At 40.8% G+C, this 14,495-nt stretch overlaps 2 protein-coding genes across 2 annotated transcripts; both read left to right on the top strand.

Moving 5' to 3' along the window:
- Positions 1–2,138: 2,138 nt before the first annotated feature.
- Positions 2,139–3,892, top strand: aurkaip1 (aurora kinase A interacting protein 1). Its single transcript, XM_041946522.1, has 4 exons — positions 2,139–2,205; positions 2,645–2,747; positions 2,860–3,323; positions 3,601–3,892. The coding sequence occupies exons 2-4, from the start codon at positions 2,696–2,698 to the stop codon at positions 3,715–3,717; spliced, it is 633 nt and encodes a 210-aa protein (XP_041802456.1). The 5' UTR covers positions 2,139–2,205; positions 2,645–2,695; the 3' UTR covers positions 3,718–3,892.
- Positions 3,893–4,653: 761 nt separating this feature from the next.
- LOC121612883 (matrix remodeling-associated protein 8-like) lies at positions 4,654–14,276 on the top strand. Its single transcript, XM_041946044.1, has 10 exons — positions 4,654–4,784; positions 8,471–8,497; positions 8,596–8,904; positions 8,995–9,096; positions 9,184–9,645; positions 12,207–12,365; positions 12,478–12,508; positions 12,598–12,677; positions 12,763–12,816; positions 12,929–14,276. Exons 1-10 carry the CDS (start codon positions 4,757–4,759, stop codon positions 12,952–12,954), a joined length of 1,278 nt encoding a protein of 425 aa, XP_041801978.1. The 5' UTR covers positions 4,654–4,756; the 3' UTR covers positions 12,955–14,276.
- Positions 14,277–14,495: the final 219 nt, after the last annotated feature.

The raw sequence follows: 14,495 nt of genomic DNA, 5'->3' as shown, positions 1-14,495 counted from the left end.
ATTGCATTCAGCATCCTGTTACTATACCGTATGTGTTGCTTTGGAGTAAATTATAATGTTGTCATCTTGTAAAAGCTCTATTTCCAGAGTCGGATCTCTTTCAGTGCAGTAAATTTATATTGCAATTCTAATAAAACAGTGAATATTTATTTGCTTTGAAAGTGAGAAAATAACTCCAAATACAACTACTGATTTTGTAAATAGACATTTAGTTAAGGAGTACATAGTGTATAATGTATAGGCCTTTGATTTAAAATTGACCAACACCTTGAAATTACTGCCAAGTTAACAACTTATTGTTGTTTAATTGTTTTATTTCATGCACCCCTACCTTTATTTGTCATTATTTTGAGATGGTTTTGTAGGGGAAATGTATTTTAAAAGCTATTCAGACTGTTCTGTAAAAGGGAAATCTCACAGTACATCCTGCTGATCATTTCCGTTGCCTTATCATCACCAGATGATGTACGTATAGAAAATAAAGCAAACAGTTAATAGCCAGCAGGATTTCCAATTAAATGAATGTTTTGTTGTTGTTGTTGTTTTTATTGTAAATAAACGCCCTGAGAACTTTGCAGTCTGTTTTAAATGACTCTCCTGCCCTGCATCACGTCACTCAGTGAAAACTCATTCTCTGGCTTTTGCAGACAAATACAGTAGTCTGAGTGTCACATGGTGAAAATCTTTGCTGTGAAATGCCTAAAAACTGTAGATGTTCCACTTCCCATCGTCTTAATGAAAGCCGAGAGAGAAAGCCCCATGAATAAATGATTTGATGCGGCTGCTCACAAGGATGTAAAACTAGAGCAATCTAAAAGTGGAGGCTTCCCTGGTTATACAACTGTGTCACACAGTGTAAAATATGTTGGTTTTAATGAGTCAAAAGGAAATAAAACTGAATCATGACTGAAATGGGCTTTCCAAATGTATCTGCTCACAAAACAATCATGATCTGATGGCAACATGTTATGCATCACTTCATAAATAGGAATAAGTCATTTTAAAATGGGAAATAACACAAACAACATGCACTTGAAAATCAAAGTAAATATGTCTACTGAGTCCTAAATACTCTGGATTTTATGCTAATAAGTGCCAGAATATATGCAAAGAAAAATCCTACTGTAAGTAAAGGTCAGTCTGGTTGTAAGGCCATTTTTGCGCATAAAAAACAGAAGCAGCTTCCTGTTCTGTGAGGAGGTGTGACTTAACACCCCCGGGCCATGCAGGGTTTTTATTAGCCTACCAGCAGATGTTTGAACTACAGCAAAGAAAACACTGCATGTACTGTACCACGCATGTTAACAAATATACCAGTATATTTGTTAACATGCAATAATTTGACATCTATAATTTGTTAATGTTAGTATAAAATATGATATATTTCATTCTCAGTGTTTCTTTTGCTATTTACAGCTGCACTGATTTATGCTACACAATGTTAATCCTTTGGTATGCCATTGCTTCCAAATTAAATGTATTTTCTAAAACTGTTCACTTCACACTCTCCTTATCCATTGTTTATACAAGCCATGACAAGGAACACCACTTTTATTTCTTCTGAGCAGCAGGGCTCAATTTTTTATTTTCAAATTCCTGCTGATATAAGATAGAGACTGATCAGCGGTTGTTCTACAGATGTTATAAATGTAACAGGCCTATGGTCTGTCATCAACATGGTTGTCAGTCATGGTGTGCATTCTGATTAAAGATAACAGACGGCTGTATCCATACATTAGATATAAAACTGCTTGTTGTGCAGTCACCACAGTGATCTTAAAAATATAATTAATTGAAAATATCAAAAAAGCTGCCCTGAATTTCATGGAAACAGTTAATGGTTAATTTGTACATGTCACTGCTGCATTTAATGTCATAAGCATAAAAATAAAAGTAAATTCAAGTAAAACTAATTCCAAAAATGTGTCTACTGTGCACTAAGACAAAACATATTATTATTATTATTATTATTATTATTATTAGTAGTAGTAGTAGTAGTAGTAGTAGTAGTAGTAGTAGTAGTAGTAGTAGTAGTAATAGCTCAATTGGCTCTCAAGCTCCTTCTCATAAGTTTCATATAGCTGCTCTGCCGGAACCTTTGTACGCTCTGAAAAACAGGAAGCGCTTTAAATTTGTGTCGCACGAGCCGGAAGTAGTTGTCTGAAGTCACATTGAAGACCAAAATCCCGGTCACAGGAATATTAGGTATCGTAACGCTGTTCTTAAACTAAGGAAACGGATTGAAGTCGCATTGTCTGTTAGCTTCTGTCAGGAACATTAATAACTGTAGTTTTTTCTGAGACACTTTCACGACTCAGTACAAAGCAGAGCTAATGCTACATTGCTAGCTAGCGTTGCCATCAATCCAAGCACGTATGTATGCCCAGGCACCGGTAACTGAAAAATAATTACAATTTTGGTCATACTGGGTTAATATTGATTCTTCTACATTCACTCAGTAACGTCGGTGCATTTCATGATTGATCCTATCGGTTAACCTAACATATAGTTAGGATATGTTCATATGTGGCTGCCATCTGCCAGTTGACTAACCTATTAATCAACCCATTATTGTTTCATCACTAGTTGGAAGTATCTGTAGAAGAGCTATAACTTACACACAGTACTTTTGTCATGCCCACAGGACAGACAAGGCAACTCATTCCCGATGCTTTTGTTTGGATGATCATTAGCAATGTTTACTTCAAAGGTCGTCCCTCATCTCAGTCTATTACGGAGAGCATCTTGTAAGTATGAACAAATATCCATCTATCTTCTTGCTATCTAATCTCATCCTAAGCTTTATTTCCTGTCTAAGTGTTGACACTTAAGATGCCATATTGTTTCCTTAATGACTAGGTGCACTTCAGGCCCATGGAAAATGTTTGAATGGATGTGTACAACCGTTTCTTCCTGCTTACTGCGCCTCACTGAAGCAGAAACCGACAACCTATTCAACGGCAGCAGACAACACACCTCCTCCTCGACGGATCCAGCTTGAGCCAGAACTGGACGAGGCCCTTGTGCCCCGTAAACTGTCAGTAAGTCCTCTGGAGAGCTGGCTCTCCCTCCGCTACTCCCTCCCTCCCCTGCTGGAGTCCGCTCGGCCGCAGGAGGACGTAGTGCAGCTGGAAGAGAAGGTGCTGCCACCCATCTCTGTGCCTGTTATGGAGGATGGGGAGGGTTCAGCGACACCCCTTCAATGTAAGAATGTTCTGGAGATCCGGCGGCGGAAGATGAACCGGCATAAATACAAGAAGCTGCAGAAACGGACTAAATTCTTGAGGAAGAGAGTGCAGGAGGGCAGGGGGAAGAGGAAGCAGGTGAGGGTTTCCTCTTTTTGAATATCTTTTTGAATATAACATTTTATGAGAAAATGAACACTAATGGTAGTATTTAACTCCAATTATGTTACCCAACATAGTTTATCATGATATGCAGTGTGTATGTATTTCTGCTAACAAAGTCTTGACGAAACTTGAATGATGTTTGCATACGTAAGACTTGTAAGCCTGAAGATCTCTAATTCTGACACAAACTAGCCTGAATACATATTTACTTTCCTCATTGACGGCGCCTGTGTGTGTTTGTCCTGTGCAGAAAAATTTTGAGGACGATCTGGAGAGGATTTGGGTACGAGCCGGACTGAAGAAGGCTCCAGAGGGCTGGAGTACACCTAAGATCTTTATCAAACAGCATGGAAACAAAAGGAACTGAGAAAAACTCAACAGTGATTTGAGCTCTATCGCAGCCCCCCTCACCCTGGATGACCACACATCACACACTGCTGTTAAAACAATCAGCCCACTTTCTGTGTTTCAGTGATGAGGACATACTACTGTGTGTACAATAATTTTTAACAGTGTACATAATCTAATAAAGATCTTTCTCTGTCAAGCTCACGGCATGGCGTGCTGTTATTTTCTGTTGGCCTTATTTTAGGGTGATTGAATTACAGGGCAGCTTACATTTTCCCTGTTCTTACTGTGGATGGCAGTATTGTGCAAAGGAAAAAAAAAGCATTCTCTCTGGAATCAGCACAGTCAGAGGTTATTCAGTTTACTTTAGTCATATTTGTAGCATTACCAAAACAGAAATGAGAGCAACAAACTCTTAGTTAACTACTTAAAGATAAAGTCATGTTACTCAAAAAGCGTCATAATGAGTCTTAAAGTAAAATAATTTACTTAAAGGACATTGATAAAGAAACTAGCCTCTGTAAAAGTCAAAATGTGGGAATTGAAGGGCCTTTTCATGGTTAAATTTCCTAAAGGACTGATTTATCATATAGATTATATCTTCGCACATATAACCAAATAGTCTGATGCACAATGTAAAATTTGTTTCTTGTTTTTGCATTTAGAAGAATAACTACGTAAACCAAAGTACAACATAGTGCACGACTATCTCTTACGGTTGTTGTGGAAAGTCACAGTGTTTTATTGTGACTTTTGCTGATGACTGTAACTTTGGTGCATTTTCACATTTGTGTAGTTTGTTTGCCTGTTGTTGTTTTGTGAAAACAAACCTCTGGACATTTATTGCGCTCTCGCTGCACATGTTTTTCGTGAAGGCTGCAGCAGTGTTGGATTTCATCTGCTGGCGGAGGCGGAGCGTGTGGAGGCTCCAGCCTGCAGGAGCACAACAAAATCCAGCTGAGCTGCTCCTCGGTGAACTTGAAGCGCTTTGTTTTATCAACTGATGCGCGCTGCACCTCTGTCCGGCTTTCACCTCCGTTGCCAGCACTGAAAAAAAGATGCGCCTCGACATGAGTCTCCTTCAGAGTAAGTTCTTCAGTTGTTTTGCCTTTAAAAGAGAAGAAAAATAATAACTTAGGGAAAGTTTCTTTGTGCCATAATTGGATCCAGGTTAGAATTAGCCGTCGGGAACAAAAGCTGAAAGCTCCGCAGCTCTCAGCTCTGCTGCAGCACTGAAAATACCTGCTTTCAGAAGATATTTTTAAGTATTGCTTTCCTGCAGATATCTTTGCAATGAAAGCTACAATACTGACCCAACACAGCTTGATATATTAAAATCTAAACAGATGTTTGCTGGGTCATTGCTGTCCTCTGTGTGTATTGCTGATTATGTGTTTATTTGCTTTTAAAAATCCACAAGATGATCTTTAAAAAGTAGTTTTAGTGGCAGAGCGTTTACAATATTAAAAAAAGCCCACACTCTTGTTCATGTAATGCGTATTTATTTATATACAGTTGGATATTTATTTGTTTATTTATTTTTACGGTCCTCATGGTGCATTTCTTATTTTATTTTATTTCCTTACTTTATTTGTGCTCATCAAATTTTAAATGATATTACAGTTTTGTTTCTCTATCGGCAGCCTTTATTGTGAAATATTCTGACTCCCCAAGATAAACTGGATCCTCGTGGACTTGAAAGTGAAACGGAGCCTTGCAGACACAGTAACGCTGCGTGTCTTTGACTGTAGTCTCCTGTTGACATTGTGTGTTTGCGGGATTTTTCATGGCTCCGGCCCAATGTGTTTCTAGTTACCTGCGGTCTGAGCGGAGGAGTCAGCACAATCCTGCAGCCAGTCATTATATGTGTCAGTAATGAGTGTTTCACCACGAGTAGGCTGCTTTGACTCACGGAGGAGGGGGATTGCCACGCCAGCCATGTTTATGATTGCTCCAGTCTTAATTAACGGCTACCAACAACAAGGCATGGAAAAGATTAGAATTGCTGTTTTTTGAGCAGAATAAGCTCATAAACATGTAGCTGAAGGCAGAAAATTACAAGGTCCCAATAAGGTGGCACTTTGTTCAGCGTGGAGCGGCTTTTATAGAAAACAGTGCCCACACACTGATATGATGCTCCCATCAACATCACCTTTACAGCTGTGACATTTGGCCATGATCAGATGTAGATAAAACATAACCAAGAAGGTATCAGACATCACCTGATCCTGCACAAACTGAGCTCTACCATCACTTAAATAAAGATGATCATATACAGATACAATATTAAACTAAAAAAAATCAATAAACATTTAAATTTATATAAATCTCTACAAAGCAATACACATAACAACTTTTCAACTCACAAGGAGCTAGTATTCTCTATTATATCTTATAATTTTGATGGCCAATGCTGATTTGCAAACAGTGTAATTTGCAAGTTTATATGACTAAAAATGCTGGAAAATCCTGGCTGCTGTTTTAATGCTCTCCAGGCTCTCCAGGCCTCTGAAGGTATGTTTAGCTGAGTCTGCGGCTGGACACATTTGTTTGATTTATTCTCAACCTGTGACGAGGCTGTGAGTAAACTTCACACGCCCACGACATCCATGAATCATAGAAATTGTGCTGGGTAAACAGATGCTTTATACAAAACCCCCTTTTTTATATTTTACCTTAGGGATGAGAGTCTGTTAAATGATTCGCCGTGTGATTCCTGGGGTTTCAAATGACAGCAGTGATTTTGCAGGTCATTTGATAAATGCCTGTTATTAACTCACTAGCACATTGTTAAGCTTTTAGTGTTAAACCAGCCTCGTGAGTCATCTGCCCGTGTGTGTCTGGAGGAGAGATGAGAGAAAATTACACAGGCTGGGACGCTTTGTTTTACCTTCTGCGGGAAAGTTTATACCCCTCAATAGAAAACCCACCAAAGTTTTCCAGCATGAGGTCTCCTCTCCGGTGCCAGTGTGTGTGCTGAACTCATTCTTCTCTGCTTGAAGTGTTATTATATACTGGTGCATACTTATGAAATCACTGTATGCTAATCACTGCATGAAAGCAGGGTCGCAGTTAAGTATTGTTTGGGTGCGGTGAAATGAACACGCTCTTCACGTGACTGTTACCTGCGCTCACATATGATGTGGATCAACCATGTGCTGCCATGATGAGCAAAACATCTGGATGGAGAAGGACCTTTTGGTTCCTCTCATGTTAGGAGGCAATCACTCTCAGTGATAAAAACACCAAAACAAAAACACACCTGATGGAGCTGTTTGTTATTTTCTGCTTTTAGGCAGTGATGGAGGAAGTATTCAGATCTTTAACTTGAGTAAAAGTAGCAGTACTGCAAAATAAAATACTGCATTTAAAATGTCACTTAAATAATAGCATTATTAGTAAATTGCACTCAAAGTATCAAAAGTTAAAGTACTCATAAAAGAAATGTGCTACATTACCATGTATTATATCACTGTGCTAAAATTATAGAGGCATACATGTGTAAGCAGCATTTTACTGTTGTAGTTGGTCGAGATGGAGCTAATTTAATTAACATAAATAGTGTTATGATGATGAATCTACAACAATGCACTTCATTTGTAAAATGTAAAAAGTAAAATATAGTACCTCCAGTTTGTACTTTATTACATCCCACCACTGCTTTTTGAATATATATATAGTTATACAGCAGATTAGTAATGTAACTGTATGAAATTTCACTGCAAAAGGTCGAGTCATTTGCAGATTTAAAACAGCCGTGATAACATCATCATTAAACTTATCAATGACTTTTAAGGCTCTTTGTGGCCTCACCTCTTGCTCTTAGTGCTGTACGATCCGATGCGTAGTTTGAGATCCTCGGGCGGAGGTCTTTGAGGTGCTACAGAGGCCCAGCATGAAACTATTGGGGGGACAGAGAGTTTACAGGCAGGGCCTCGAGGCCTGAGCCTGTAACATCTTCAGTTTGTTTGCGTCCATGTGAAGCACTTTGCAACTTGTGCTAATGCATCGTCTTGGAAATTCTGTATGTTTTACTATACCATCATTTTCAAAGCCCTAGCACCCGTGCATTGAAAATAATCCACTTCTATTCATACGTTTCTTCATGTGTTGAATGTGGTCACACATAACACTGTGCTGCCGTGTCTGCACCTCTAGCCTCTATAGCTCACAGTACCCATTACCAGTACAGTAAAAATACACAGGTGCTTCTCACTGAGTGCGACTGAAGTGAGGTGAATAGCAGCCCGGTTCTTCATCCCCTCAGGATCATGGCCTTGCAACAAGCCAGCGGCAGCCAGGATGAATAGAGGCTCTGTATGCTTTGGCTGCATGCGTCTCTGCTGGCCTTTCAGTAAACAGACGTCGAAATAGCACTGTGGGAAAAGCATATTAGAAAAAGCAAAAGTGCTGAAGGAAAATTCCCTATCTGTCGAGTGAGAAGACAAAAACAGCAAAACATCCCAGAAAATGCTGTTGACATCTGTTGTATTTTTTTTTCTTCTCTTGTTGTACTCCTGTGTGGAACTTTTCCGTTTTAAAATGTTGGCTTTCGTCACGTCCTTGTTTCTTCAGCTTTCCTCTGTTATTCTGAACAGTCCTCTCACTGAACCCACATCTGCTCCAACGCGGAAATCTTTCACTCTTGCGTCAGTCCGGGTCAAACCTAAACTCTTGTAAATATTTATCAAGACTTAATTGTTAAAGAAGCTGACGTCTGTGTAACTGCTTCGGGATCCAACTGTAATCACTGACGTGTTTGTCTGTTTCAGTCCTTGCTGTGCTCTTCCTGCCTGGAGGTAAGACATTTTTGGTTATGCATTTCATGTTTGATGCTTCTCTTTCTGTCATCAATGCAAGGATCTTCTGAGTCAATGCGTTTATTTCCTTGTGGTAGCATGGGGTCAGAGCAGCAGCGGCAGGCTTGGTGTGGTGGTGGAGGCCAAGAACATCACCCTCCCTGCAGGGTCCAAGGCTGTTCTTCCCTGCCACAGCCCCCGCATGGTGTGGACCCGGGACAGACTGAAGGACCGTCAGAGGGTGGTGCACTGGGACTTGGTCCGCAGCAGCCCAGAGTATTCTGTGGAGCGAGTCCTGGACATGTCTCCTGGAGCACGCCAGAGGGTCTACAATGGCCTCAACAAGGGACGCATTTCCATCCCAGACTCTGCGTTCAATGATGGCAACTTCTCCCTGATCATCAACAGTGAGGCTATATTTTCCAGTAGCACCATGAACATAGCACTCTTCCTTAATAATTTTATCTCACTGTTGTTGGGATGCTTATTTTTTTCAGATGTGGTCACAACTGACAAAGGAGTTTATACGTGTAATCTGCACCATCACTACTGCCAGATCCACCAGTCCGTTCAAATCCAGCTCAATGTCACTAAGTCAGGTGAGGCCTCCTCATCGTGCAGCCTCATGATATTCCACCAGTCATGCACGAAACTGATAAATATGTTTTTCACCAAATATGTTTCAGCTCGGAGAGAGAAACGTTACTGGGACGGAGAGAAGACTGTGTTCGTGGTCTTGCTAGGCAGCTCGGTGGCGCTGCCCTGTGTGAACCGGCGCCCCCTGTGGAGAGAGGGTCTCCAGGAGGACCAGCAGCAGGTGGCTCACTGGGACTTCCAGGCCCCCGGAGTGCGTCCCGACAGAGCTGACCGCCTGGTGGACCTCTACGCCTCCGGAGAGCGCCGGGATTATGGCCCGCTCTTTGCCCAGAGCAAGATGAGCGTGGCGGAGGATGCTTTTACTTTGGGGGACTTCTCACTGTCCATCTCTGACCTGAGGCCTGTTGATAAAGGCCTGTACTCCTGCCACCTGCATCACCACTACTGCGGCCTGCAGGAGAGACGCATCTTCAGGCTCACGGTGGGACCTCCACTTCCGCCCGGCCCCACTACAGAGCCCAAAACTTTCCAGAATGACGTGCCAGAACCAAGTAAGCAACTCCGAATTAAAAACTTGAAAAGAAACACACTAGAACTTTGTTTTTCCAGATGCTGGTAATGGTAAATGTTTTTCCCCATATGGTTGCTTGGCTAAATTGTGCATAGAGTGACAACACAGCTCCTGGGTTTTTTTGTTATATTTATAGGCATAGTTGGTCAGTTAAATCAGTTCTTCTTCTTGCCAATTCGCTACTCAGTCCTCTCTGTTTTTGTGTTTGAGCTGGAGAGGCAGGGAGGAGGTAGAAAGAATGTAGAGGCTAGCTCAAAAATAAGAAAGAAAGAAAGAAAGAAAGAAAGAAAGAAAGAAAGAAAGAAAGAAAGAAAGAAAGAAAACCCCCTGTTGGTTGCTGACTGTGAATTCAGCATGCAAATTGAAATATTTATCGGTTTTGGAGTCAACTATTTGCAGCTCTGGCTTGAGATCTTGTCTGCAGTAAACAGCTTCAAATGGGCTGCAACGGAAGTGGTCTCATTTTCCTTACCCATTTATTTTTTTTCATTTACAGCTGGAGACAGTTTAACTGTGCTGAACAGAGGAGTAGGCTCTAACAGCCAGTAATTTTGGGAGTGGAGGGTCATATCTTGTGTTTTTTCCTCCATTTGACCCCATTTTCCAAAAGTCCCAACCCATGTCTGGACTGGTTACGCTGGAGTTTAGTTTTTTCTTCTTTTCTCCCAGTCTGCTCTGTTTCTGTGCTGATGTGTATCAGCCTCATGTCTGCCAGCAGATAGGAGGAAGTCTGATACATCTGTTCAACATCTGGGCCAGCTGTGACATGAAAGAGTAAAGTAAGGGGGGAGGGATGAAGGTATGTGTTAGACTATAGATCCTCCTCCCCTTTAAAAGAAATGACAGCCTGTTTATTAGCGCCATAGGTATGTGGAGAGATGGCATCCTGTCTGAGTGAACCTCATCTAGGATTTCACTTCTTATTCATGCACTGCTGCTTTTGGAGTTAGTTATAACAAAGTTGGTCTCGCTCACGCAGGTGCCAGCAATCTTCTGAAATTCATGAGAGCTTTTCACTCTAACGATGCAATTATTTATGGAAAGAGCGATTACACTATCGTGTCTTTGTAATCATTAAAGGAGGCGATTTGTGGGCTGTCAGCAATTCAACAGAAATCTTTATCTTTGAAAATAAAGATGCTTTCCATCGGTTCATTGACTTGCAAATGGTGCACATCCCGCAGGAGCAGAAACACAGGCTAACCTCTGCGCAGCGTACGCGAAATAGCCGTCAACACACACACACACACACACACACACACACACACACACACACACACGCTTGTCAGATCTGCCAGGAAAATGGAAATGGGCCACCGCAGGGACGCGGCCGCCGCTCCGGCTGTGACAGTCGAGCTTTAGAGGCGATGACCTTGGACGTGTCTTTGCAGTTTCACGCACATTAGGGACATTAAACAATGACAGGTGATAATTGCCAACCAAGCTCCCACTTCGGATGGCGGGTAATTAAGTCAGGGTGAATTTAATAAATTATTTTTGCCGTGATTGGCTGGTTTTTGGAAGCATGATCAGAGATGATACGTTGCATGTTTTCCTCATTAGTCCCTCAGTGGTGCCCAGTTTTACTAGTGTCCAACTTAGCTGCTTTAATGAGACACCACAGAGCAATGCTATTTTCAAGAGACACAATCAAGAGGGAAACATTTGATGTTTCTCATGATCCATTCTGTGATCAGGCTGCAGTTGAATTTAGGAAAAACTTTTTTAATGTACCTTTCAAGTGCAATGTAAACATGCATTGAAGGAGTAAACTGCAAAAGAATCTGTGGTACAGTAATATACTGTTTATAGTAGACAGAACAGTTTTGTAGTTGTTATGTTCTTGCATCTCCAAGCACATTATATGATTTCTGTGCTTGTCATTTTTAAGAATTATTGTCTGGGACCAGTCTGGGTCACGGAGCGACTGGGAGCTGCCTGCTTTGCACTCAGATATGCGTTCAGACGGGCCTGTCAGGCTGCAGACTTCACTGATGAGCTCTGCTGAAAGGTGTCGCGGGGTTTTTTTCCACGCGTGCAGAAACTAGACTGTTTGCGGGGAGACGTATAAAGGCCGGGATGGAAAACCAATACAGACAGACCACATAACAGAATTTGTCTCTCTTTCCTCACACTTCCTCTCTTTTCTGGTCGGCCTGTGTTTTTCTGAGGAGAGAGAAAAAAAAAAAAACAGCTGCATGACATCAGGTCTGGAAGTCATTACCGCCAAATAGCGTTTTGACATTTAACTCCTGCTCTCCCTCCTCCTGTCTGTGGCTTTTGGAAACAAATAAAAAAAGAAACAGCCTCGGGGGGAATAGAAACGTTTGGTTATATAGACATGCATTTCAGTTTTATCCTTGTTTATTGCTTGACATTAATTTAATGTAACAATCCGATATATCACAGTTAGAAAATGACGTTACATCCAATTGTTCTATTTGAAAGCACATGGAGTTCTCTTGATATTTACCATGGGAGATGTTTCTACTATAGGCTTGAGAATTTGTTTATTATAGGACTCATTTGCTCTGCCTTCAGGGACTGAGGAAGTGGAGAGCCCCCGTGTGGTGAACGTCATCCTCCCTGAGCATCGGGGTTACTTCGTGCAGCATTTGGGCTACTTCCTGGCAACCTTCTTGCTGCTGGCGGTCATCGTTGTCGCTGTCATTGTTCTCACTCGACGACGCAAAAACAGAGGTATTCTGCTTGCAACCCTCCCATTGTTTCTGCCTTGTGGTCGACGACAAGCTTTATAATTAAAATGTGATGCAGCGTTTTTGAGATGGTGTGTTAAATTTTTTTTTTTCAGGTCAGGAGTATGAGCTGCGAAGATCTGATCGGTAAGGTCTGGTTACTGCAAAATAAATTGTGTATTTATTCATTTAAATTGAGTCCAATTCTAAGCAGAACAATACTTATATCTGTGCAGGGGGCATGTGATCAGTGGAGGTGAAATGTCATTAGACTGCACAGAGCTGAAGACCTGCAACCAAGAACCCCTGAATTCAGGTGCAGAAAGCCTCAGCCACACACATGCAGTAAACACACAAAAAGTGCACTTTCTCATAACCTGCATGTCTTCTACGATCCACAGACTACAAAAACAACCTACTGAAAGAGAGAGGTATGACCAAAGACTGCAATACGGGTGAGCAGCCATTGTGCAGAGTTGCATTTCAGTAAATCAACATCCTTACAGGCACAGATGAGAAGCATGACATGTAGTTGATATGATGTCCCTCTCCCGCCTCCTCATTCAGACTTTGATGGGAAGCTGTGGAAGTGAGTGCGATATTTGTGAGATGCTGCTGGCAGGTCCAGGGCAAACACCAGAAGAGTAAAGGAGCGTGGAGAGAAGGGAGAATAAAGAGGAAACCCAGGAGAGGACAGGAGGAATGCTTCCTCTGCTGTAACTCTAGCACACTAAGCTTTTTCTTTAAAAGCCACCACCATTTTTTACATGTTATTTTTTATATAACTTTCACCAGCTGTTATAACAATACGTATATTTGATCCTTACACTTTGTGCTCATTGGTTGTTTGATATTTTGCTTTTTTTCATCCTTTTACATTTTTTTTGTTGTTTTTAAAAGTGCATGCTGTTTATTAAAGTATGTTGTGTGTGTACTTTGCATGCTTACAGAGCTGCGAGCTCACGGCTCTTTTCTACTCTTGAATTTGATAATTTTCTTTTTTTTCCCCCAAACACTAATTCTGCTGTACCATCGTTTGTAAAGGTTTCATCATGTTTCAGTGGTAAATTTACTGTATGTAGACAGTTTCAGACAGAGTTTGGAAACAAAATGCCACACATTTCTAGCTATACATAATAAGACATTTTCAACAGATCATGGTACTTCTTTACAAAATGCAACTGTGGTGACAAAATGCAAAAAAAGCCCTTTTTTATTCTATATATAGACTTAAATTCTCTGAATAATGTTCCTTTACCAAATGGACTTAAACAGCCTCTTGGAATAGATCTGTTCATTGATAATAATGAAATTGTAGGACCATGGACTAAAGGCTCAGTCTACTGAAACTCAGGAAAAAGAAAAAAATCTTTAGCCATTTATTTGGTTTTTAATGGGCTGTGCAGTACTTGTTTGCATCAAGCATGTACAATGTACCCTGGTTTATAAAACACTGAATTTTTATTACTAAATCTGCTGGTCAATGATGTGTCATAAACTGTGTGGCTATAGCTCTGTGAGGTTTAGTGCAGGAAGAAGAGCGTCTACTGTCTCAGTAATGTTAAATCACAAACTGTAACTCCAAGCTTTGCCTCTTCTTGCTCACTCGCACACACTCGTATGTTGGTCTCCTTTAAGAAAAGATTCTTCTATTAAAGATTCACAACAGTGGCCACAGACTCATCAATTCACCCACAGAGCTGGTGTTCGGATGATTAAGGGACTGTGATATGATCTGATAATGTATCAGCTGCCTGCAGAGTTTTGAGGATTTGGAGTAGAGCTACAACGATCAATCGATTAATCACTAGTTGTCAACTATTGAACTAATCGCCAACTGTATAATTGATTAACTAGAATTTTTTTTAAGGAAAAAAAAATCAAAATTCTCTGATTTCAGCTTCTTAAATGTGGATATTTTCTGGTTTCTTCACTCCTCTCTGACAGTAAACTGATTATCTTTGGTTTGTGGACAAAACAAGACATTTGATCAGTGAGACAACGATCAACATTTTTCACCATTTTCAAACAGCTACAGAGAAAATAATCGACAGATGATTCGACAATGAAAACAGTCGTTTTGGTAAGTAATTAACACTTGTTTTAAACTGTATAGAGATGAGTGAGACAGGCA

Source organism: Chelmon rostratus, chromosome 10 (assembly GCF_017976325.1).
Source record: "Chelmon rostratus isolate fCheRos1 chromosome 10, fCheRos1.pri, whole genome shotgun sequence".
NCBI lineage: Eukaryota > Metazoa > Chordata > Actinopteri > Chaetodontiformes > Chaetodontidae > Chelmon > Chelmon rostratus.
The sequence above is the reverse complement of the archived record's forward strand: the minus strand, read 5'-3'. Positions and strand labels throughout refer to the sequence as shown.

Bases quoted from the DNA above. Each gene is read 5' to 3' on its own strand.
- aurkaip1 (XM_041946522.1), top strand. From the start codon at position 2,696: ATGTTTACTTCAAAGGTCGTCCCTCATCTCAGTCTATTACGGAGAGCA. The intron at 2,748-2,859 runs GTAAGTATGAAC...CTTAATGACTAG, and splicing joins TCTATTACGGAGAGCATCTT to GTGCACTTCAGGCCCATGGA. The intron at 3,324-3,600 runs GTGAGGGTTTCC...TGTCCTGTGCAG, and splicing joins GCAGGGGGAAGAGGAAGCAG to AAAAATTTTGAGGACGATCT.
- LOC121612883 (XM_041946044.1), top strand. From the start codon at position 4,757: ATGCGCCTCGACATGAGTCTCCTTCAGA. The intron at 4,785-8,470 runs GTAAGTTCTTCA...TGTCTGTTTCAG, and splicing joins CGACATGAGTCTCCTTCAGA to TCCTTGCTGTGCTCTTCCTG. The intron at 12,509-12,597 runs GTAAGGTCTGGT...ATATCTGTGCAG, and splicing joins GAGCTGCGAAGATCTGATCG to GGGGCATGTGATCAGTGGAG.